Here is an 18,662-nt window from a genome sequence, read left to right as displayed (position 1 = left end):
AAGTTTTCTGATTCTTATAATTAATCTGCCAATCTTTTCAGAACAAAACCAAATTTTGCCTTAGAGCATCTTTTAAATATCTTTTAAAAATTTGAACCTTTTTCATGACTGCTTTTTTCATTACTATGTTAGTGAAGTGTTCAGGTATATGTCATTACAAACTTAATTATTAATAAAACTGCATTTGTATTGAGTTTTACATTTTTTCAAAATGCTTTCATGTATTCATGTAAAATCATCTATTTTCATAGGTAAGTGGGGCAGATGTTCTCATCCTTATATTAGCCACCTACCTTATAGGGTTGTTGTTGAGGATCAAATGAGATAACAAGTAATGTACTTTGCAAACTATGATGTGTTACATAGATATCCTGGCAGTCATCATCATCATCATCATTATTATTAACATTTCAAAAATAAGAATATTAGGGCAGAGATGAAATAACAGCCACACAACTATAGAAATGAGAGACTGATTGTTACAAAACTAAACTATGCAAAGTTCCAAAATTATGTGTAGTTTTAATAATAAACTTGATACTTTATTTTTCATGTGAAAGGAAAAAGAAGTTACTTTTACTTAGTGACTTATTGAAATAGCACTGTATTAGTAAATAAAAAAAAATTTAGAGGAAATTATATTATGAGGTCCTTATATAAATTGATTTGGCAACAAGAAAATTTCACAGGCTGTATGGATGTGGTTGTCTTGTAGTGCCTGTGAAAAGTGCAAAATTATAACAAAGTAATTTCATCTTATGCCACAATTGTTGCAGAGGCTAAGAAAGTAGACAGATTTCTTGAACGGGTTAAAACTGTCCATATGAATTCTATATGCATTTTGATACTTAGTAATTAAGGCAGAATTGAACATAGAGGAATTAAATGAAAAATAAGTTGAAAAATAAAGTTTAATAGTTTAAAAACCCAGGTGATTGTAGGCTATAGAGACCTAAAGAGGCATAGCATACCTATCATGAATACCTTCTTCAGAAAAATTAAGAATTTAAGAGTACATAAAAAAGGGTATAATGGTACCTCAAAGTTCATTATTAGTTAATTCCAGAGGCACGACAACTGGGCAAAATGATGAGTGAGTACCGAACAAATTTTTCCATAAAGAGTACATCTTAGTCTAACTATTTTTTCCCTACCCAATTCCTCAAAGGGGCAAGTGGGGCCTTCCAGCGGCAAAGAAATAAACCAGCCTAACCCAGCTGGATTCCTCCCTTCCTTGACCCAATTCACTTCCAGAGGGGAACTGACACCTTTATACTCTCCCTTGACCCCACATCATCCAGGCTTCCTGGAGAGGAATGGATGTGGAGAGGGAAGCTATGGGATGGCCCCTGAGGTTGCCAAGAGTCCTGGGGCCCCACCACCTTCATCTGTGCTCTGGCTATTGCTGCTCACATCACCATTGCCACTGCTGCTCCTGCTATTTCTCTTCCTGCTAAATTCACCAACTACTCTGTGCCCTTCCAGTACTACTGTTTGGCAGCTGGGAGGGACTCTATGCTGCAGCTACATCATACTGCAGGAAGGGCCTTGCCCATTTTTCTGCAGAAGCATGCAACCTTCAGCACCATGGGCTCCCACCTGACAGTCCTGTGCTCTACTGCCTTTACTGGGGAGAAGCTACCCACAAGAGAGTGGTACCACGGGCTGGGTAGCAAGCTTGGCTACAGCCCTGTGGCTCAACCATAATAACAACCAAGTGCCATGAGTGCAAAGTAAATAAGTGCTAAGAAATTTAAACTATGTAAATCAGTTGTTATAAGAACAAAAAAGACAAGAAACTTGAGTCAGTAAAAAATTTCCTTGTCCAATGAACAAATATAATAGTCAATGATAATAGCAATAATAATAGAATGCATTTACAAGTGCAGCACTTGGGCCACCATTTCCACTTAAATGTAGACCCTCTTAAAACAAAAGGATAAGGTACAATATGGGTTCACTTCCACCCAAATTTCAGGAGCCTGCAACCAAAGCATTTGCTGTTCTTCTAGTGGCTACATAAGTAATGAATCTCAGACACAAGAGCTGGAGCAATAATTGACAAGGCTTGGCATCTGAGTAGATAGGAAGGTAAAGGAGAGGGAACAGTCAAGGATGACAAATTATGTACCTAGTTTGTTGAAGAACAGTGATATCCTCAAATAAGGAATTAAGGATGAAAGGTAAGTTTGGTAGTGGAAGATAAGTTCTGTGTATGAAATGTTGATTTTGAAATCGTGATTAAGGATTTCAATTTTATAGGCATTTATTAAAACTAAAAGTAAAACAGCTGATAAATGTTTCAGTTGCCTTTTTGATAGTTTCATTTTTAAAATGTGGAAAATAAGGAGTATTGCTGTTTTGAACTTGTGACCAAAAGAGGGGTGGTGGGGAGGAGTGAAAGGGAAATAGGAGGGATGGAGAGATGACTATTCCATCACAGAATTTATAATAGAGAGGAAATAGATTTAGTCAGATATTTACTTGAGCTTTTGGAAGATCAAATTTCAGAGTTCAAAGAAAAATAGGAGGGATATTATAGTTTAAAATTATACAGGGGAAGTCACCCCAAGACTAAGAAAAAGCTTCAAAAATGACAATTATTCTGATGAAGTTTTCTTTAGAACTATGAACAATGTAAAGAAAGAAAATTATTGTACACCTACAGGGAACTTGATAAAAAGGAGATGAGCACAGGAGATGAAAGACAAATGGAAGGAGTTTGTATTTGATTCTTATGGTAATAAGCGACTTTAATTTATTGAGCAGTAGACAAACATGGATCTGTGCTTCAGAAAAATCACTTTGGCAGGTGCATGGAGGATGCATTGGAAAGGGAAGACACTTGAAACTGGGAGAACAATTAAGAGGCTAATCACCTAGCAAGAAGTGAGAAGAGACAAAAGAGAAACAGAATAGTGTCCTGAAAACTTGAAAGGAATAAATATCCAAGGGAAGAGAAGGGCCAATAGTGCTAAATGCTGCAGACAGGATGAAGAATGAGCAAGAACTGTTAGGATTGGTTAATTAGAAATCACTGATAACTTTAAGGAGAATAGTTTTAATTGAGTAATGAAGTCAGATTTCAAGAGCCCAAGAAGTAAATTAAAGTGGTAGTAACAGCTTTTTCTGGGAGTTTGGGAAAGCGGATTGAATGACGTTTTTGTTTTTGTTTTTTTAAGAAAGGGAGAGACCTGAACATGTTTGTAAATACAGCAAATGGACCAGTAGAGAGGTAAAAACTTAAAGAAGTGGAAATGATTATGGGAATATAGCATCAACAATATGAAGAGTGAGGCTAAATTGCTCTCTCTTCATAAGAAAGGAATTATATATGAAGGTAAAGACAAAAAAGGTAGGATTTTTGTTCAGAATGGGTACGGATAATAGATACTAGAAAGAAATGAGATTTATTCAACTGTTATTTTCCTTCAATATTCTTTGACTGTTTTATCCTCTCCTATTAGTACTGCTACTAATTGTCGATTATAATTTTTTTTAATTAAAAATAAAATAGCAAACAATTTGGTCTCCCAATCTCAAAGTATGAGGGCTATTTATAGATCTAGTTCAGGATAGAAGGTCTGACCTGTTCCATTTTGTGCAAACTTCTTGCTCTTCTTCCCAAAGACTAGCACATTGATCCTAAACTTAGTGTAGATATCTAATTTGGCCCACTGTAGTTCCCAGCTCCTAAGCTCAAGAGATCCACCAGCCTTAACCTCTCTGGTAGCTAGTATTACAGGTATGTGCTACCATGCCTGGCTTTCATAAGAGTTTTATGATGAATTGCCTATTGCCTTTGGCAGCCAAATAAAGCTTCACAAACAAAAACACCCCAAGGATGAAGTAGAAAAGTGCTACAAACACAAAAAATGGAAAAGATTTGCAAAAATCGTTTCAATAAACTGTTTTCATCACACTTAGACTCCAATAACATAGTACTTGAAATGCTTAGAGAAAAAGAAACGGATCTTTAAAAAATTGAGAAAAGTAACTGATTCAGATCAAATATATAGAGAGGATCAAGTACATATCACCTCCCTGCTGAAAGTGATACAACACTGAAAACATCAAAGGAAAAAAGGATCCCAAAAATAAGGGGAAAAAAAATCTCAAAATCTTGTTTATAACTAAAAAAGGTGACCAAATGAATTCACTAACTACAAACCTGAATGCTTATTTTCCCATCTGAAACATTTATGAGAATTATATATACACAAATTGAAGCCATCTTTAATGAGATTTTTAGATATATTTAATAGTGGACTACATCTCTAATATTTCATAATTGACTAAAATATGTAGCAAATATGATTTCATTTTGCTTATTAAAAAAAGCATTTGACTCAGTAAAAATAATCACATCTTAAACACATAACATTCATATATAAGATAATTCAAAATTCCTTTGTAGATATAATAAATTACATTGTCAAATGACTGACAATAAACCAACAGGACATAAAATGGAAATGGAGGTTTGCCAAAAGTTACTCCTGTGATAGAGGAAAAGCAGTGCAGAATTAATTCAGAGAGGGACTCTCTCTATGAATGGTGAGATACTACAAATGATTTTATTTGAGAGTAATATTATGTTGAGATCGCATCAGGATCTAAGATGCTTCCTGGAAGTGATTTGTAATGACCCAGAATTTGGCCTGTCCATCTACACAGAAAGAGCAAATAAATGAAGAATATTTTTGTCCTGGATTTCACCATGCATCCAAATGAACAGAGAAGCAAAGCTTTTTAAATTGTGGGCTGTGAGTATTTCTATTGAGCTTATGTTCCAAAGAGATGTTACGGGAGGGAAAGGGACCCACATCTGCAAAAATGTTCGTGGCATCCCTTTTTGTAGTGGCAAGAAACTGGAAGCTGCGTGGATGCCCATTAGTTAGAGAATGGTTGAATAAGTTATAGTATATGAATGCTATGGAATATTATTGTTCTATAGGTGAGCAGAATGATTTCAGAGAGCCCTGGAGAAACCTACATGAACTGCTGCTAAGTGAAATGAGCAGAACTGTAAGGTCATTGACCATGGCAACAGCAATATTTTAGGATGACCCATTCTGATGGACGTGGTTCTCTTCAATAATGAGATGATTCACCTGGTCCCTTTGAATTCCAATAGAAGATCCGGACCTGTTCCAGCCCCACCAGATCTGAGCCAGCTTGGGGTTACACCCACAGGCCCCCTAGTTAAATTTCCCATTATAAAAGGGGCCAAGCTGGGATCTCCTCTTTGCAGAGGTTCCAGTCTTACGCCTGGCATGTCAGGACCCTCTGTCCATTGGAACTCTGTGTCCAGTGCTCTTCTTATTCCTACCTTTACCTATTTCCTTAACTATACTTTAACCTTACTTCCAAACCCCATAATAAACCTCTTTTATCAATCTAAAACAAACAAACAAAAACAACGAAATGATTCAGACCAGTTCCAATGGTCTTGTGATTAAAAAAGCCATCTATACCACTGTGGGAACTGAGTGTGATTCACAACATAACATTCTCACTCTTGTGTTTGCTTGCATTTTATTTTCTCTATCATTTTCTTTTCTGGTTTGATTAGATTTTTCTTGTACAGCAATATAATTGTATAAATATGTATGCATATATTGGATTTAACATTTCTACCATGTTTAACATACTGGACTACTTGCCATTGGGGGGGGGGGGGGGAGGAATAGGAAGGAAACTGAACACAAGCCCTTTGCAAGGGCTGTTACAGAATTATCTATGCATGTGTTTTGGAAAATAACATTAATGTTAATTATTAAATTAATATTGATAATATTTTGATTTTATCCCTATTTTATATATATACATACCCAAAGTCACATAAAAATTTCTTGGTTGAAAAGAGGTTGAGAGTGAAAAAAGTGTAAAAAAACCCTACTCTATACAACTTATATAACACTCTATATCTAGAATAAACAGTAGAGACCAGTAAATATTATGTATTTAGCATTTTCCAAGCACTGAGATACAAATACAAAGTGAAACAATCCCCGTTTACAAAGCTTTCAGACTAGAGTGAGAAGAGGGAGACAAGAAGTGTGTGTGTATGTGTGTGTGTACACACATACACAAGTATATAAATGTATAGAACATAAACAAATGTAAGGCTAATAAAAGGATGTATTTACCAAGTATAAAATCCAAGTGTTATTAATAATAACCTGAAGGAGTAGCTGTCTACATTGACACAGACCTCAAAGAATCAGAAAATCCTCTGTACCAACTTGCATTAGCTGAAGTGGATACTTGGTTCCCTAACATTCACTTTGATGTGGTCTGTTAAGTTTGATTTTTCTTTTGTATTTCTGTGATAATTTGATACTAACATAATTTTTCTCATTTTATATCATCCCATACCTTCAACAACTCCTGTCTACAGAACTTGAACTGCCACTTTGCCATTTTAGGTCCATGGTGAATGCATACTTAGATGGCTCTACCTGCTAGAGTGATTCAGTTCATCTTTTTTTTTTTTAAATAACAGTTTTATTTTTTCTGGTTATACATATACATTATTTTTTAAAATACACATGAATCATGTTGAGAGAGAAAAATTAGAAAAGGAAAAGCCACAAGAGAAAAAAAAGCCGGGGGGAAAAAAGTGAACATAGCATATTCATTGAACCACTGAGAACCAAGTCTTTCGTAGTTGATTATCACATATTCTTGCTGTTATTGTGTATAATATATTCCTGGTTCTGCTTTTTGCCAAACTTTTTAGACCTTTCTAAAATCAGCTTGTTAATCATTTTTTATAGAATATTCCATTACTTTCATATACTATAACATTTAGCCATTCCCAATTGATGAGCATCTTCTTATTTTCCAATTCTTTGCCACCACAAAGAGTGCTGCTACAAACATTTTTGCACCTATGGGTTCTTTTATGATTTTCTTAGGATTCAGATCCTAAAGCTCTGCTGGCCTTAGTGGCACTGCTGGATCAAAAGATATGCACAGTTTTATAGCCCTGTGGGTGTAGTTCCAAATTGTTCTCCAGAATGGTAGAATCATTTCACAACTCAACCAATAATGCATTATTGTCCCAATTTTCCCACATCCTCTCTAACATTTATTATCTTTTCCTGTCATTTTAAACCAATCTGCGAGATGTGAAGTACCTCAAAGTTGTTTTAATTGGCATTTCTAATCAATAGTGATTGAGAGCATTTTTTCTGTGAACATGGATGGCTTTAATTTCATCATCTGAAAATTGTTCATATCCTTTGACCATTTCTCAATTGGGGAATGGCTTTTAAGTATAATAAATTTGATACAGTTCTTTATATATTTTAGAAATGAGATCTTTATCAGAAACACTGGCTATAATTTTTTTTCTCAGCCTCGTACTTCCCTTTTAATCTTGTATGTGTTAGTTTTGTTTGTGCAAAACCTTTTTAATTTAATGTAATTAAAGTTGTCCATTTTTCATTTCATAATGTTCTCTCGTTTTTGTTTGGTCATAAATTCCTCCCTTCTCCAAAAGAATATGTAAACTATTCCTTATTCTCCTACTATACTTATGCCCAAATCATATACCTATTTTGACCTTATTTTGGTATGGGGTATGAGATGTAGGTCTATGCTAAGTTTCTGATAGTATTTTCCAGTTTTCCCAGAAATTTTTGTGAAATAGTGAGTTTTTATCCCAGAAGTTAAGAGTTTGGAAGCTTATCAGATAGTAAATAGATTACTATAGTCATTGATTATGTCATGTGTATCTAAACTATTTCACTGATTCACCAATTCTTTCTTAGCCAATACCAAATGTTTTTCGACTCAATTCATCTTGCTGCATGCACAATTATGCTCCTTTGCCAGCATTTCAAACTGGTTTCATAATAGATGAACCTATGTCTACTTTAAGAACTGAAAGTGGTAAGGTAATTTAATTCTTTGCCAAATCCTTCAGAGATGCCTGTGTTTATTTAGGTCCAGTCAACAGAGTTTAGTGAGCACTCAAGTGCTCTGTTGTTTTCATTATGCTCTTTGGGACAAATAATTTTGAAAGCTTGCATCTTTGCTGAGTTAAACATATAGAATATTCATTTAAATTTATCTCTTGCCTTGCTCTCTCCCCAACTTCTCATCTGTACTGAAACTGATGGAACTTTTTAATTTGAGAAAAAATATATACAAGAAAAAGAAAAGCTTGGGAGAGCTGATTGAAGTTTTAGTGGAGAAAAATGCAATGTTGAGTGAGCAGTGCAAAATAACCAAAGAAGTGACTGATTATTAAGATATTCTCATTCAAATTGATTGTCACTTTTGTTCTGTGTTTGGTTCCCTTTTGTGTCCTATACTCTCCAAATTTACTGTGGAGAAACTCCAAGAACCTCAGGAACATCTACGGGATATGTAGACAATACAAAATGAATAAGGCCAGGCTTTATAACAGCAGCTCCGCAATTCTGAAATCACTACACATGGTGAAGGCCAGCGGAGGCCAACCCCCTCTCACACATGTCACTGACACCTAATCCCCTGTACCTTCTCAAGCAGCAAATCCCAATCTGTTATGGTACTTGAATTAATCTTAATCATTTGCCAAAGTTCTGGATTCACTGCCATTAAAAACCAAAAATGGATTGAATAGTTCTTTTGATAAAGCTCTCTTCATTGTTCTTTAAATGCAGAATCACTGCTAAGAAAGATACTGGGACCGAGTTCCAGGCATAAAATACCAATGAAGTACATTAGTCTAAACCTAATTCCTGAAGCAGAAGAACCTTTTAATGAACCAAGATCGAGGCTAGTAGAAAATTCTACCTAGGCATCCGAAGCTAGACAAAAACACCCATCAAACTACTAAAGGATCCTCACTCAGTCATTCCTACAAATCAATCACAGAACTGTCCATTCTCCTTTATTTGCACTCCATTCTATACTCACTTTCACAAACACATAGGGCAAAACTCTGCCACGTCAAATAATGATCACTAATGTCTAGGGAGTATCTTGGTAATCTTAGAGCACAGTGATGACCCATTACAGGATGCCCTTTCACTTTCATGCTCAGCTGTCTACCTCAAGTCACAGTTGCCAGGATTATTCGCACAGAAATCCAGTTCCTCTTCTGACTCATCTAATTCACTTTCTCTTTTCCTTTACACTCCTTTGTAAACACACTTCTTGACGGTACTGTGCATCCAAGTATTTGTTTCTCTCCCCTCCTCAGGCTGTTTCTTTGACAAGTGTTCTCATGCACTTATGAATAATACCCTCTCCCCCGCCCCCCACACCTTTTCTCTTGCTCTTTGGGACCAAGCAGTGAGTACAAAGAGAAAACTTACCCACCTTGCGCACACTTACAGCATTTTTTTTTTTGTTTCATAATATTCAAATAACATTCTATTCCAGCTAAATGATTTCTCGTATTCACTCTCTTCACAGAGAGGCGTGCTTTCTCAATGCCTTCTTTTTCTGTAGTTGTTCCTAGCATCTTCACAGATTCTCTTTGCTGAAGCATTTTTATCCTCCCACTCTTCTCCCCTTTAAATCTTGTGTACACTCTTGACTTCCTCCTGCAGCTACTGTATGACTACACAGCTGCTGCTTCTTTACTGCTATCTCTGCAGCCACTCTAGCTCTCCCCCAAATCTATTATACTGTCAGGGTAATTTCTGGTACCCTATTCTCCCTTTTAGTCTCCATTCCCTGAAAACCCATTCTCCCATTTTTACGCTTAGCACTTAAAGATCTCTGAAATCTATTTGTGGGTCAATGCAATCAATACTTGCTCTAGGCGTTTGCAAGATTTTTGTCATTTTTTTTTTTAATTCGGAATTCAACTTTCCTATCAAAACGAATAATACCATTTGAGAGGCATCGAGTGTGATGCAGGGGAACAAACTTCTGGATTTGGCATCAGGTTCTGCCCCGCTCTGTCTCTTATGAGCTGTGCTACTCTGGGGAAATTGACAACTTGTTAAGGGCTGTTTCCTCATTTTAAAAATGATTGGCTTAATCAGACCGCCTCCAAAGCGACATTCTTGTGTCAAGTCTTTCTTGACTCCAAGACCGGACTAAGTCTTCTTCGGCGTTTGTGCTGTTGCAGCACCTAGCGGGGTAAGAGGCGCCTAGCTGCCGCTCAATAAAAAGATGTTCACAGTGACCCGAGCAGGAGGTGGGGAAGTGGGGAATCAGAGGAATGGAGCACACCTGCGAGAATCCGAGCGAGGCAGTCAAAGTCCTGTCTCTGCATTGAAGCGTAGAAGAGAGCGCGGCAGGCTCCTTTTTCCACCCTGCGAGCGACCAGAAGGCCAAAAGGTCGATAGCCGGCTGAGCCCCATTCCCGCCTAGGGAGCAGAGGGACAGTGAGCCTAGAGAAGAGTTCATGAAAAGCCCCAAGTGCTTTGGGCCCCCGCCCTCTTTTCTCTTAACCCTTCTTCTTCCCCCCCCCCCTCTCCGCCCCCTCCACGCCGCGCGCAAGCGACGCCGGGAAATGCCCACATCCGGGAAACCTGGAGCGGAGTGCGGCCGCAGCAGCGGCGGCGGCGACACGGAGCGGAAGACAAAATGGCGGCGGCGCCGGTGGCGGCCCGGCGCTGAGGGGAGAGTCCGGTCCTCGGGGCCCCTCCCTCACCCCGCTACCTGCCGCGTTGGCCGGCGGCGCCCCTTCTGCTCCCGGTCCCTGCGCAATTCGGACCCTGAGGGTCCCGGCACGGGTTCGAACCTCAGCCCGAGCGGGCCTCCAGCCCGTGGACATCACCACCTTGGAGTCCCGCTTCTCTGCAGGTAGGTCCAGCGGGGCTGGCCGCGCGGGTGGGGCCTGCTTTTTCCTCCGCCTGAGGCCCAGGCCGGCGGGGCGGTGGCTGCGGCGGCCCACGCCCATCGAGGCTGGCGGGGGTCCAGGGGCCACAGCCGCCGGCGGGAGGGTATGGGTAAGGCTACCCGGCTCGGGCCTGGCTTGGCCGGGTTACATTGACTCAAGCTGTGATGTGAAATGTGAATGTGAAGGAAGATGTGAATTTGAGTCTAGCTCGGTGCCTGAAGGAGGCCTCTGGGTCCGAGGCTAAGGAGAGGCCGGGAAGACGGACTCACGCAGAACCGTCCCCTGGATCCTGGCAGAGAACAGTAGTGACGGGAGACTGCCCATCTCTTCGTGCTTGGGGCCCCGGGACCTCTGAGAGACTGACTCAGTGCATCTTCCTGGAGCATCTTCGGCATCTGGTCTGAGTCCCGTTATCGCCTCGTGATAGCCATCTAGGACCTTCCCCCAGGAAAGCTCCCTTGATAAGAATCTCTAAAGCTCATGTGCCTGGGATACCACCAAGAATTCTCTCATCCCTCCCCCGGGCTCCAATAAATAATATTTTGAACTTTATGAATTGCTCCTCCCTATCACAAAGTGTACTACACCCAGTGTAATTTTCCCTTCTGTCTTTTAGGAAGTATTTCGTATTGGAAATGGTAGCCTAAGAACCTCCTCACCTTAAAAACACTTTCTTCACATTAAAGAATCCTTGAAAGTCTATTTGGGTGGAACTTTTTGAAAGTTCTATAATGTTGAGTTACAAATAATATCGTGAAAACTTCTGTAATGTTGGGTTACTTTTAACATCTGGGAACTGATGGTAAAGATTAAAGCAACTGAATAAAAAGGCGAAGGAAGGAGGGTTAAAAGAATATTGGATAATCCTCTTTTCCTCTTAGATATAAAAGACTACATTTCAGTAGAAGTACAATTACAGTAACATTACGTCATCCTTTTCTATTGGCTTTTCCAGTTAGGGACACAATAAATATTTCTTTTGGGGTTCCCATCTAAAAAGGAATAAAATAGAATATAAATTTTAACATACATTCATTATGACTTTTTGTATACATGTGAACCTGAAATAGTCCATGCAATAAAGTTTCTGTGGAAATTGGTAGTTCTTCCAGATTTTCAGAACTCGAATGAATTGTAAAATTCAGTTTGTACCCTGTGCAAGAATCCTCTGGCAAGTTCTTCTCCTAAGGACTATAAAATTTTTTTTGTAATGTTTTGTTAGCTATATTCTCAGTGTGTTTGGGTTTTTTTTATATATATTTTTTACTTTGTGCATTTAAAAATATTTTTTTGAGAAGGGTCTGTAGGTATCACTACACTACCAAAAGGATCTATGATACAAACGAGATTAAAAACTTTTGCTCTTTTGCATTCCTTTTTAGGTGGTCAGTCCAGGCTCCGTTTGAACACTTTGAGTGAGGAGGGAGTGTAGTATAAAGAATATGGGACTTGGGAATTAGAATCCTAAACGTTATTCCTAATTTTATAATTCGCTATGAGAACATGGACAAATTATTTCACTAATGTAAATTTAAGTTTCTCTTGTTTGTGAAGTGCAAATAAAAATATAACTTAAGAGAGTTTTGTGAGGAAAGGGGACTTGTACACCAGAGAGTACATTGTTACTTTTTATTTTTTTTATATAGACTTGTCATACTAGCCAGTTTTATTGATGAACAGCTCTAATTGTTAAACATTTCTTTATTTTGAGCTGAAATTCACCTCCCTAAAAACTCCTACTCCTTTAATTCAGGCATGATTTTGTAAAGGACATTTGGGAATGTGTGTCTACCTAATACCTTCTTTAGTAAAGAGCAGAGTAAATAAGATCTGGTTATAACCTTTTTTTAAATTCTTGAGTATCTCAGGATCATAATAGTTCCCCAGCTTACTTCCTTTTTCTTTTATTAGATTAGTGCTGAAGACTATCCTAGTCAATCTGATTGATTTTTGCTCTAATAACTTTGCTAATTTTATTTGATATCCCCAGTTTAAGGTCCCCAGTTATCAAAAAATGCCATCTTTGTAAAATTTAGCAGATTAATATTTGATTTGTATGTTTTGATGAGATTACGAAAGGTGATCAAATCTCCAAAATTATTCATTTTAGTAGGGTGTTTTTGAACTAAAAGATAGATTTCCAAACATTTTTCACTTTCATGGAAAAGTAGAAGAAAAGAAGTTGTAGTTTGAATACTTACTTCATACTAAAATGCCCACATTTGTAATTTCTATCTGTAAGCAGGGTTGTTTTTTCCTTTAAAAATTTGACAGGTAAATGGGTTGCCTGACTCCCTAAGGCAATGAAGGAATTTTAGTGACTTAACAGTAAAGGAAGTGGCATTGTACTCCTCAGATCAGCCACTACTGTAGGAAACTAGGTCATGGCACATGCTGGGTAAGGCGCATTCTTTCTGATGGGTGAATGTTGATTGAACATGTCTTGCCATTGTTCAAAATCCCATGGACAAGCTTCGACCACATGTGTATGTGGGATTTTTGGATTCTTTTGTGGGTTTAACTTACCCATGACTTTTCTTCTAGCTCTAATATTTTATGATTATATTTTTGTAGCAATGTCAGCTTTGATTACTTAGCTAGCCGATTATATACCTACTTTAGATAGCCTAAGTACTAAGAATTTTTTTTAAATATAGAAATATGTTTAGTTAGAGTCTTAATAGAAATGGCAATCCTATTTTGTTTTCAGCATGAGAATAATTTACAGTGATTCATCTGTGCTTGTCTTTAGAGATTTTGTTTATATCTAACATAATAAAATTAAAACCCAGTCAGTTATTTGAAAATGAATGAAAAGAATTACAATACTTGTAATGTATAGACTATTGTAATATTGTAATTGAGACAATTACACCATGAAGATTTTTGTCTCTTTGAAAAGAATGATCATAACTTCCTCTGGGGGGAAAAAAAATCAAACAAACTAAAGGTGAACATCACACAGTTTAAAGGAAAGATGCATTATGGATATGAACAGGTAACAACATATTGCTAAAGAAGAATTCTGAAGGATAACTTTAAAGAATACAATCAAAGAATTGAATGATAGAAAGAAAAGGTAGGCTGATCAGGTGATGAGAGTGAGGATTTTGTCCTAAAAAGAAATTGAGACACTTGCCATTCAAGTTTTAATTAAGAATAAGCTCAGTACAAAGCCTGACAGAACCTGAGATAGATTTCTATAGCTCTCAGAAATTTTTGTGTAGTGTAGTATCTGTGACAATACTATTGATTTTTTTTCAATTATCATTAGTGATAATCTTATATAATGCTTTATGGTTTATAAAGATGTTTTTCTTAAAACTACAACCTTCATACAATCCTTATTGTTGTTGTTATTATTTTCATTTTATACATGAAAAAAACGGGGACAGTCAGAGCTGAGAGATGTACTGCCTTTTTTTTTTTTTTTACAGACATCATTGAATCAAAAAGTACATAATAGGGAGTAAGGGATAAGAAAATTTTAATGTAGAAGGGGACTAATTTATGAAGGGCTTTGAATGCTAAACAGAGCATTTAATATTTAATCCTGGAGGTGATAATAGTTTTTTCAGTAGAGGTTGACAAAATCATTGATTTACTTTAGTGGCTGAATGAGGGATGGAGAGGATAGGAGAGAGCTTTGGGGGAGGCAGACCATCAAACCATTGCATTAGTCCAGTTGTGAGGTGGTAAGCATCTACAAAGTAGTGGCAATGTCAAAGGAGGAGAAGGAAGAGTTTTGGAGAGATGTAAAAGTGACATCAACAGCTCTCTTGGCAATAGATTGGAGATAGAGAGTGAGAGATAATGAGGAATCAGTGATGAGAACTATGCGGCATCCTGGGTGACTTTAAAAGATAGTGTTGTCCTCCACAGTAATAAGGAAGTTAGGAAAAGGGAAAGATATTTAGTGTTGGATGTGTTAAGATGTCTGCTTGGCATCCAGTTCATCATAACTGAATGTCAATTGAAGATTAGAAATCAATAGAGAGAATGAGGCAGGCTGGGTAGATTTGAGAATCATCAGCCATAGAGATAGTAATTAAATCCATTAATGCTGATGAAATTACCAAATAAAACAGTATAATGAAAAAACAGAAGAGGGCCTAAAATAGAACCTCATGGGACACTTGGTTTAGGGAGTGTAATGAGGATGAGGATCCAGTAAAGAAAACAAAAAAGTGGTTAGATAGATAGGAGGGAAACCAGGAAAGAATGGTGGTAGAAAAAAACCACAAAAAAGAGAGTGTCAAGGAGGAGAGTTGATCAACAATGTAAAAGGTAGAAGAAAGAGAAGAGAATGAGAACTGAGAAACAACCATTGGATTTGGCAATTAAGAGATTATTAATGGTAACTTTGGAGAGAGCAATTTTGATGGAATGATAAATTCCAGCTAGATTGTAAGGTGTTAATTAAAAAAAAAAAAAAGTGAGGGTACTTATTGTAGATGATGGCCTTTTCAAGTTTAACCACAAAGAGCAGGAGAGATAGGATGGTAGTTAGCAGGAGATAGAAGGATCAAATGAGGATTTTTTGAGGACAGGAGAAATATGGATGTATTTATGGGCAGTAGGGAAGCAGCCAGTGGAGAGGGAGAGATTGAAAATAAGTGATAGCAGCTCTCAGATTGGTTAAGATGACAGGAAAAGATAATGATAAATGTTGGAGGGGGATGTGGAAAAACTGGGACACTGATACATTGTTGGTGGAATTGTGAACTGATCCAACCATTCTGGGGAGCAATTTGGAACTATGCCCAAAGGGCCATCAAATTGTGCATACCCTTTGATCTGACAGTGTTTCTAGTGGGCTTTTGTATCCCAAAGAGATAATAAAAAAGATAAAAGGACCTGTGCAAAAATGTTTTGTAGTGGCAAGAAAGTAGAAACTGAGTAGATGCCCATCACTTGGAGAATGACTGAATAAATTATGTTTTATGGATATAATAGAATATTATTGTTCCATAAGAAATGATCAGCAGGATGATTTCAGAAAGGTCTGGAGAACTTACATGAACTGATGCTAAATGAAGAGACAAAACGAAGTGACATTTTACAAGCAACAAGAAGATTATGTGATGATCAACTAGGATGGACTTGACTCATTTCAGCAGTGAGGTGATTCAGGCCAATTCTAATAGACTTGTGGTACAAAGAGCCATTTGCATCCAGAGAAAGGACTAGGAACTAATGTGGATCACAACATAATATTTTCATCTTTTTTTGTTGTTTACTTGTTTTTTTCTTTGTTAATTTTTCCCCTTTTGATCTAATTTTTCTTGTGCAGCAAAATAAATGTGGAAATATGTTTAGAAGAATTGTACATGTTTAATCTATATTGGATTACTTGCTGTCTAGGGGAGGTGGAGAGAGAGGGAAAAAAATTTGGAACCCAAGGTTTTGCAAAGGTGAATGTAAGAACTATCTTTGCATGTATTTTGAAAAATAAAAGGCTATTAAAAAAGTGCCTAACAGGCAGTCTGTTAGGAGACAGGATGGACTGGGATCTTCTTAGCTTTGATAAAAAGACCTTCGTCATGTGAAGGTAAACAATAGTGATAAAAGGCATATGGAATGCGGAAGAGAAGAAAGCAGGGAGCTCATGGAGCATTACCTTATTATTTTTAAAATATGCGGAGCAGGGGTCTCATGAGAGAAGTGGGAAGAGATAAATAGAGTAGGGCTGCTGTGAAGAACATGATAGTGAATGCATGAAGGAGATATAGTGAGATTGTCCATTAGCAATAAGGATCTAGTTGAGGTTGTTTAACATAAATGTATAGTGGATCTAATCAGAATAGTGCATAATTTTTTCCCCTTTTTTTCAGCATTTGTATAGGAATAAAGATAGTGTGTAGTGAATGATAGGAGTTACCAAAGCTTGGCAGACTGGATTGGTGAAATGATACGGGACTCTGGTAGAGGAACATATAGCGTTAACCTAGTGGCTAGAACATAAGAAGTGGTTTCAGAAATGATTGAGGGGTCAAGAGATTAGAGAGTAAGTTGTGAGTGAAAAAATTACATTTGGTAGGAGAAGACAGAGTCAGAGGTAAACAGCCAGTAAGTTATGGTCAGATAAGAGAATTTCAGAATTTTTGAACTTGAAGATGTTCATTTTTGGAGTGATGATGGCAAGATTTAAGGTTATGATCTTCTTTGTATGTGACTGAAGTTTTAACAGTATTTATGGAGGAGAGTGGACACGGACATGTAGGTTGTATAACCCGTCATTTAATGTGAAATCTGTGAGCTTTTGAAAAGGAATTTATAAATTCCATACATTTGTATCTAGGCATTTTTAAAATAGTAATTTAATCTCAGTCTTAAAGTTTTACTCTCATGCTTCATTGCAGTATGCATGTTTTCAAAGACTGAATATGTTAGATCAAATTTAAGTTCTGGCAAGTCCTAATTAGCTGAGCATATCATCTGAGGACAAATCTGGGGAAATTCATTGGTATTTGACACCAGAAGGAAGATTGAATTCCAGTTAGCAATTGTTTATTGTTAGAATAACAAGTGAAGATTTTTCTGTTTAAGTGTGAAGGGGTTAGGAACTATTATTATTAAAGATAGTACTGCCTTTTTAATCATATCTTCTAGAATTTTCCTAGGAATTGAAGTCAAACTCACTGGTTTAGAATTTGCAGGCTCTTAATCTCTTCCCATTTTCCATTATCTTTCAAAGATTGCTCACAGTGGCTTAGAAATCACATTTGCTAGTTGTTTTAGAGCCTGCAGATTATGTTTATTTGGGTCAGATAATTTGAATTCATCAAGGATCTCTAGTTCTATTGTCTTCTTATTTATTAGCTATTAATCATTTTTTAATGTCATTTCTTTTTAGTTCAAAAGGCATCAGAAAAACATAGTAAGAATTGAAGATTAAGTCATCATAGGAAACTAATTTATTTTTAAAAAAGAAAAGTCCTTTATTGAAATATTTATAACATCAATTTTTGTAGTAGCAAAAAATTAAAAACAAAGTAGATGCCCATCAATTGACTTATGTTACATGAACATGATAGAATATTACTGTGCTACAAGAAACAAACTATGATGAATGCAGAAAAGCATTGAAAGATTTACATGTACTTGTTGCAAAGTGAAGTAAGTAGAGCCAAATTGTATGTGTGCGCGTGCACGCACATACAATGATTTATTGTGGTTCTGTTTAGTCATGTCTGACTCTGACTCTTTGTGAATTCATTTGGTGGGGTGTTTTTTTTTTTGTTTTTTTTTGTTTTTTTTTTTTTTTGCAAAGATACTGAAGTTGTTTGACATTTCCTTCTTCGGATTATTTTACAGATGAGGCAGACAGGGTTAAGTGACATACCCAGGGTCACACAACTAGTAAGAGTCTGAGGCCAGATTTGAACTCAAGAAGATGAGTCTTTATGAATGTAAATGAAAAGAACAATCACCACCAAAAAAAATCAAAAGTTATTACAAAATTAAAATAAACATAACCACAAAGAAGAAGTTTGAGAACACATATTCCCCTACTCGTTTACAAAAAAGTAAAAGGTCAATCACCAAAAATTTAAATCCATTGTGTGTGCCAAACACTGTGCTAAGTTCCAAGAATACCAATATAAAGAGAGTCCTTGCTTTTAAGGACCTTATATTCTAATAGGAAAGACCATACATAAAATAAAACTGAAAAGAGGAAGAAAAATAATCAGCATAAAAATTTCAAGGAGTACAGCCTAGTAGAAAACGAAGAGATAGTTAATCTTAGTGCCCTCCTTAAATGGAGGGTCATCCAATCAAAGGAATGGTCCTCGGGGGCAGAAGGTACTTCTGAGGTGTCATTTTTAGAGCTTCCAGAATGAAGAGATTTCTGGGCCTTGGT

General features: G+C 36.9%; 2 protein-coding genes across 2 annotated transcripts in view; one reads left to right on the top strand and one right to left on the bottom strand.

Moving 5' to 3' along the window:
* The window catches only part of PCMT1 (protein-L-isoaspartate (D-aspartate) O-methyltransferase), a 93,384-nt gene extending 82,993 nt beyond the window's left edge, over positions 1-10,391 (bottom strand). Inside the window, exon 1 of the mRNA XM_051997932.1 lies at positions 10,186-10,391. Within this exon, the coding sequence (XP_051853892.1) occupies positions 10,186-10,228 (43 nt within the window). The 5' untranslated portion in view covers positions 10,229-10,391. The remainder of the gene's footprint in view (positions 1-10,185) is intronic.
* Positions 10,392-10,544: 153 nt separating this feature from the next.
* The window catches only part of LATS1 (large tumor suppressor kinase 1), a 43,680-nt gene continuing 35,562 nt past the window's right edge, over positions 10,545-18,662 (top strand). The window contains exon 1 of the mRNA XM_051997925.1: positions 10,545-10,761. The gene's annotated coding sequence lies outside the window, so the exon portion shown is untranslated. The remainder of the gene's footprint in view (positions 10,762-18,662) is intronic.

This window comes from Antechinus flavipes, chromosome 4 (assembly GCF_016432865.1).
Source record: "Antechinus flavipes isolate AdamAnt ecotype Samford, QLD, Australia chromosome 4, AdamAnt_v2, whole genome shotgun sequence".
NCBI lineage: Eukaryota > Metazoa > Chordata > Mammalia > Dasyuromorphia > Dasyuridae > Antechinus > Antechinus flavipes.
Note: the sequence above shows the minus strand (reverse complement) of the source record. Positions and strands in the feature narration are given on the sequence as shown.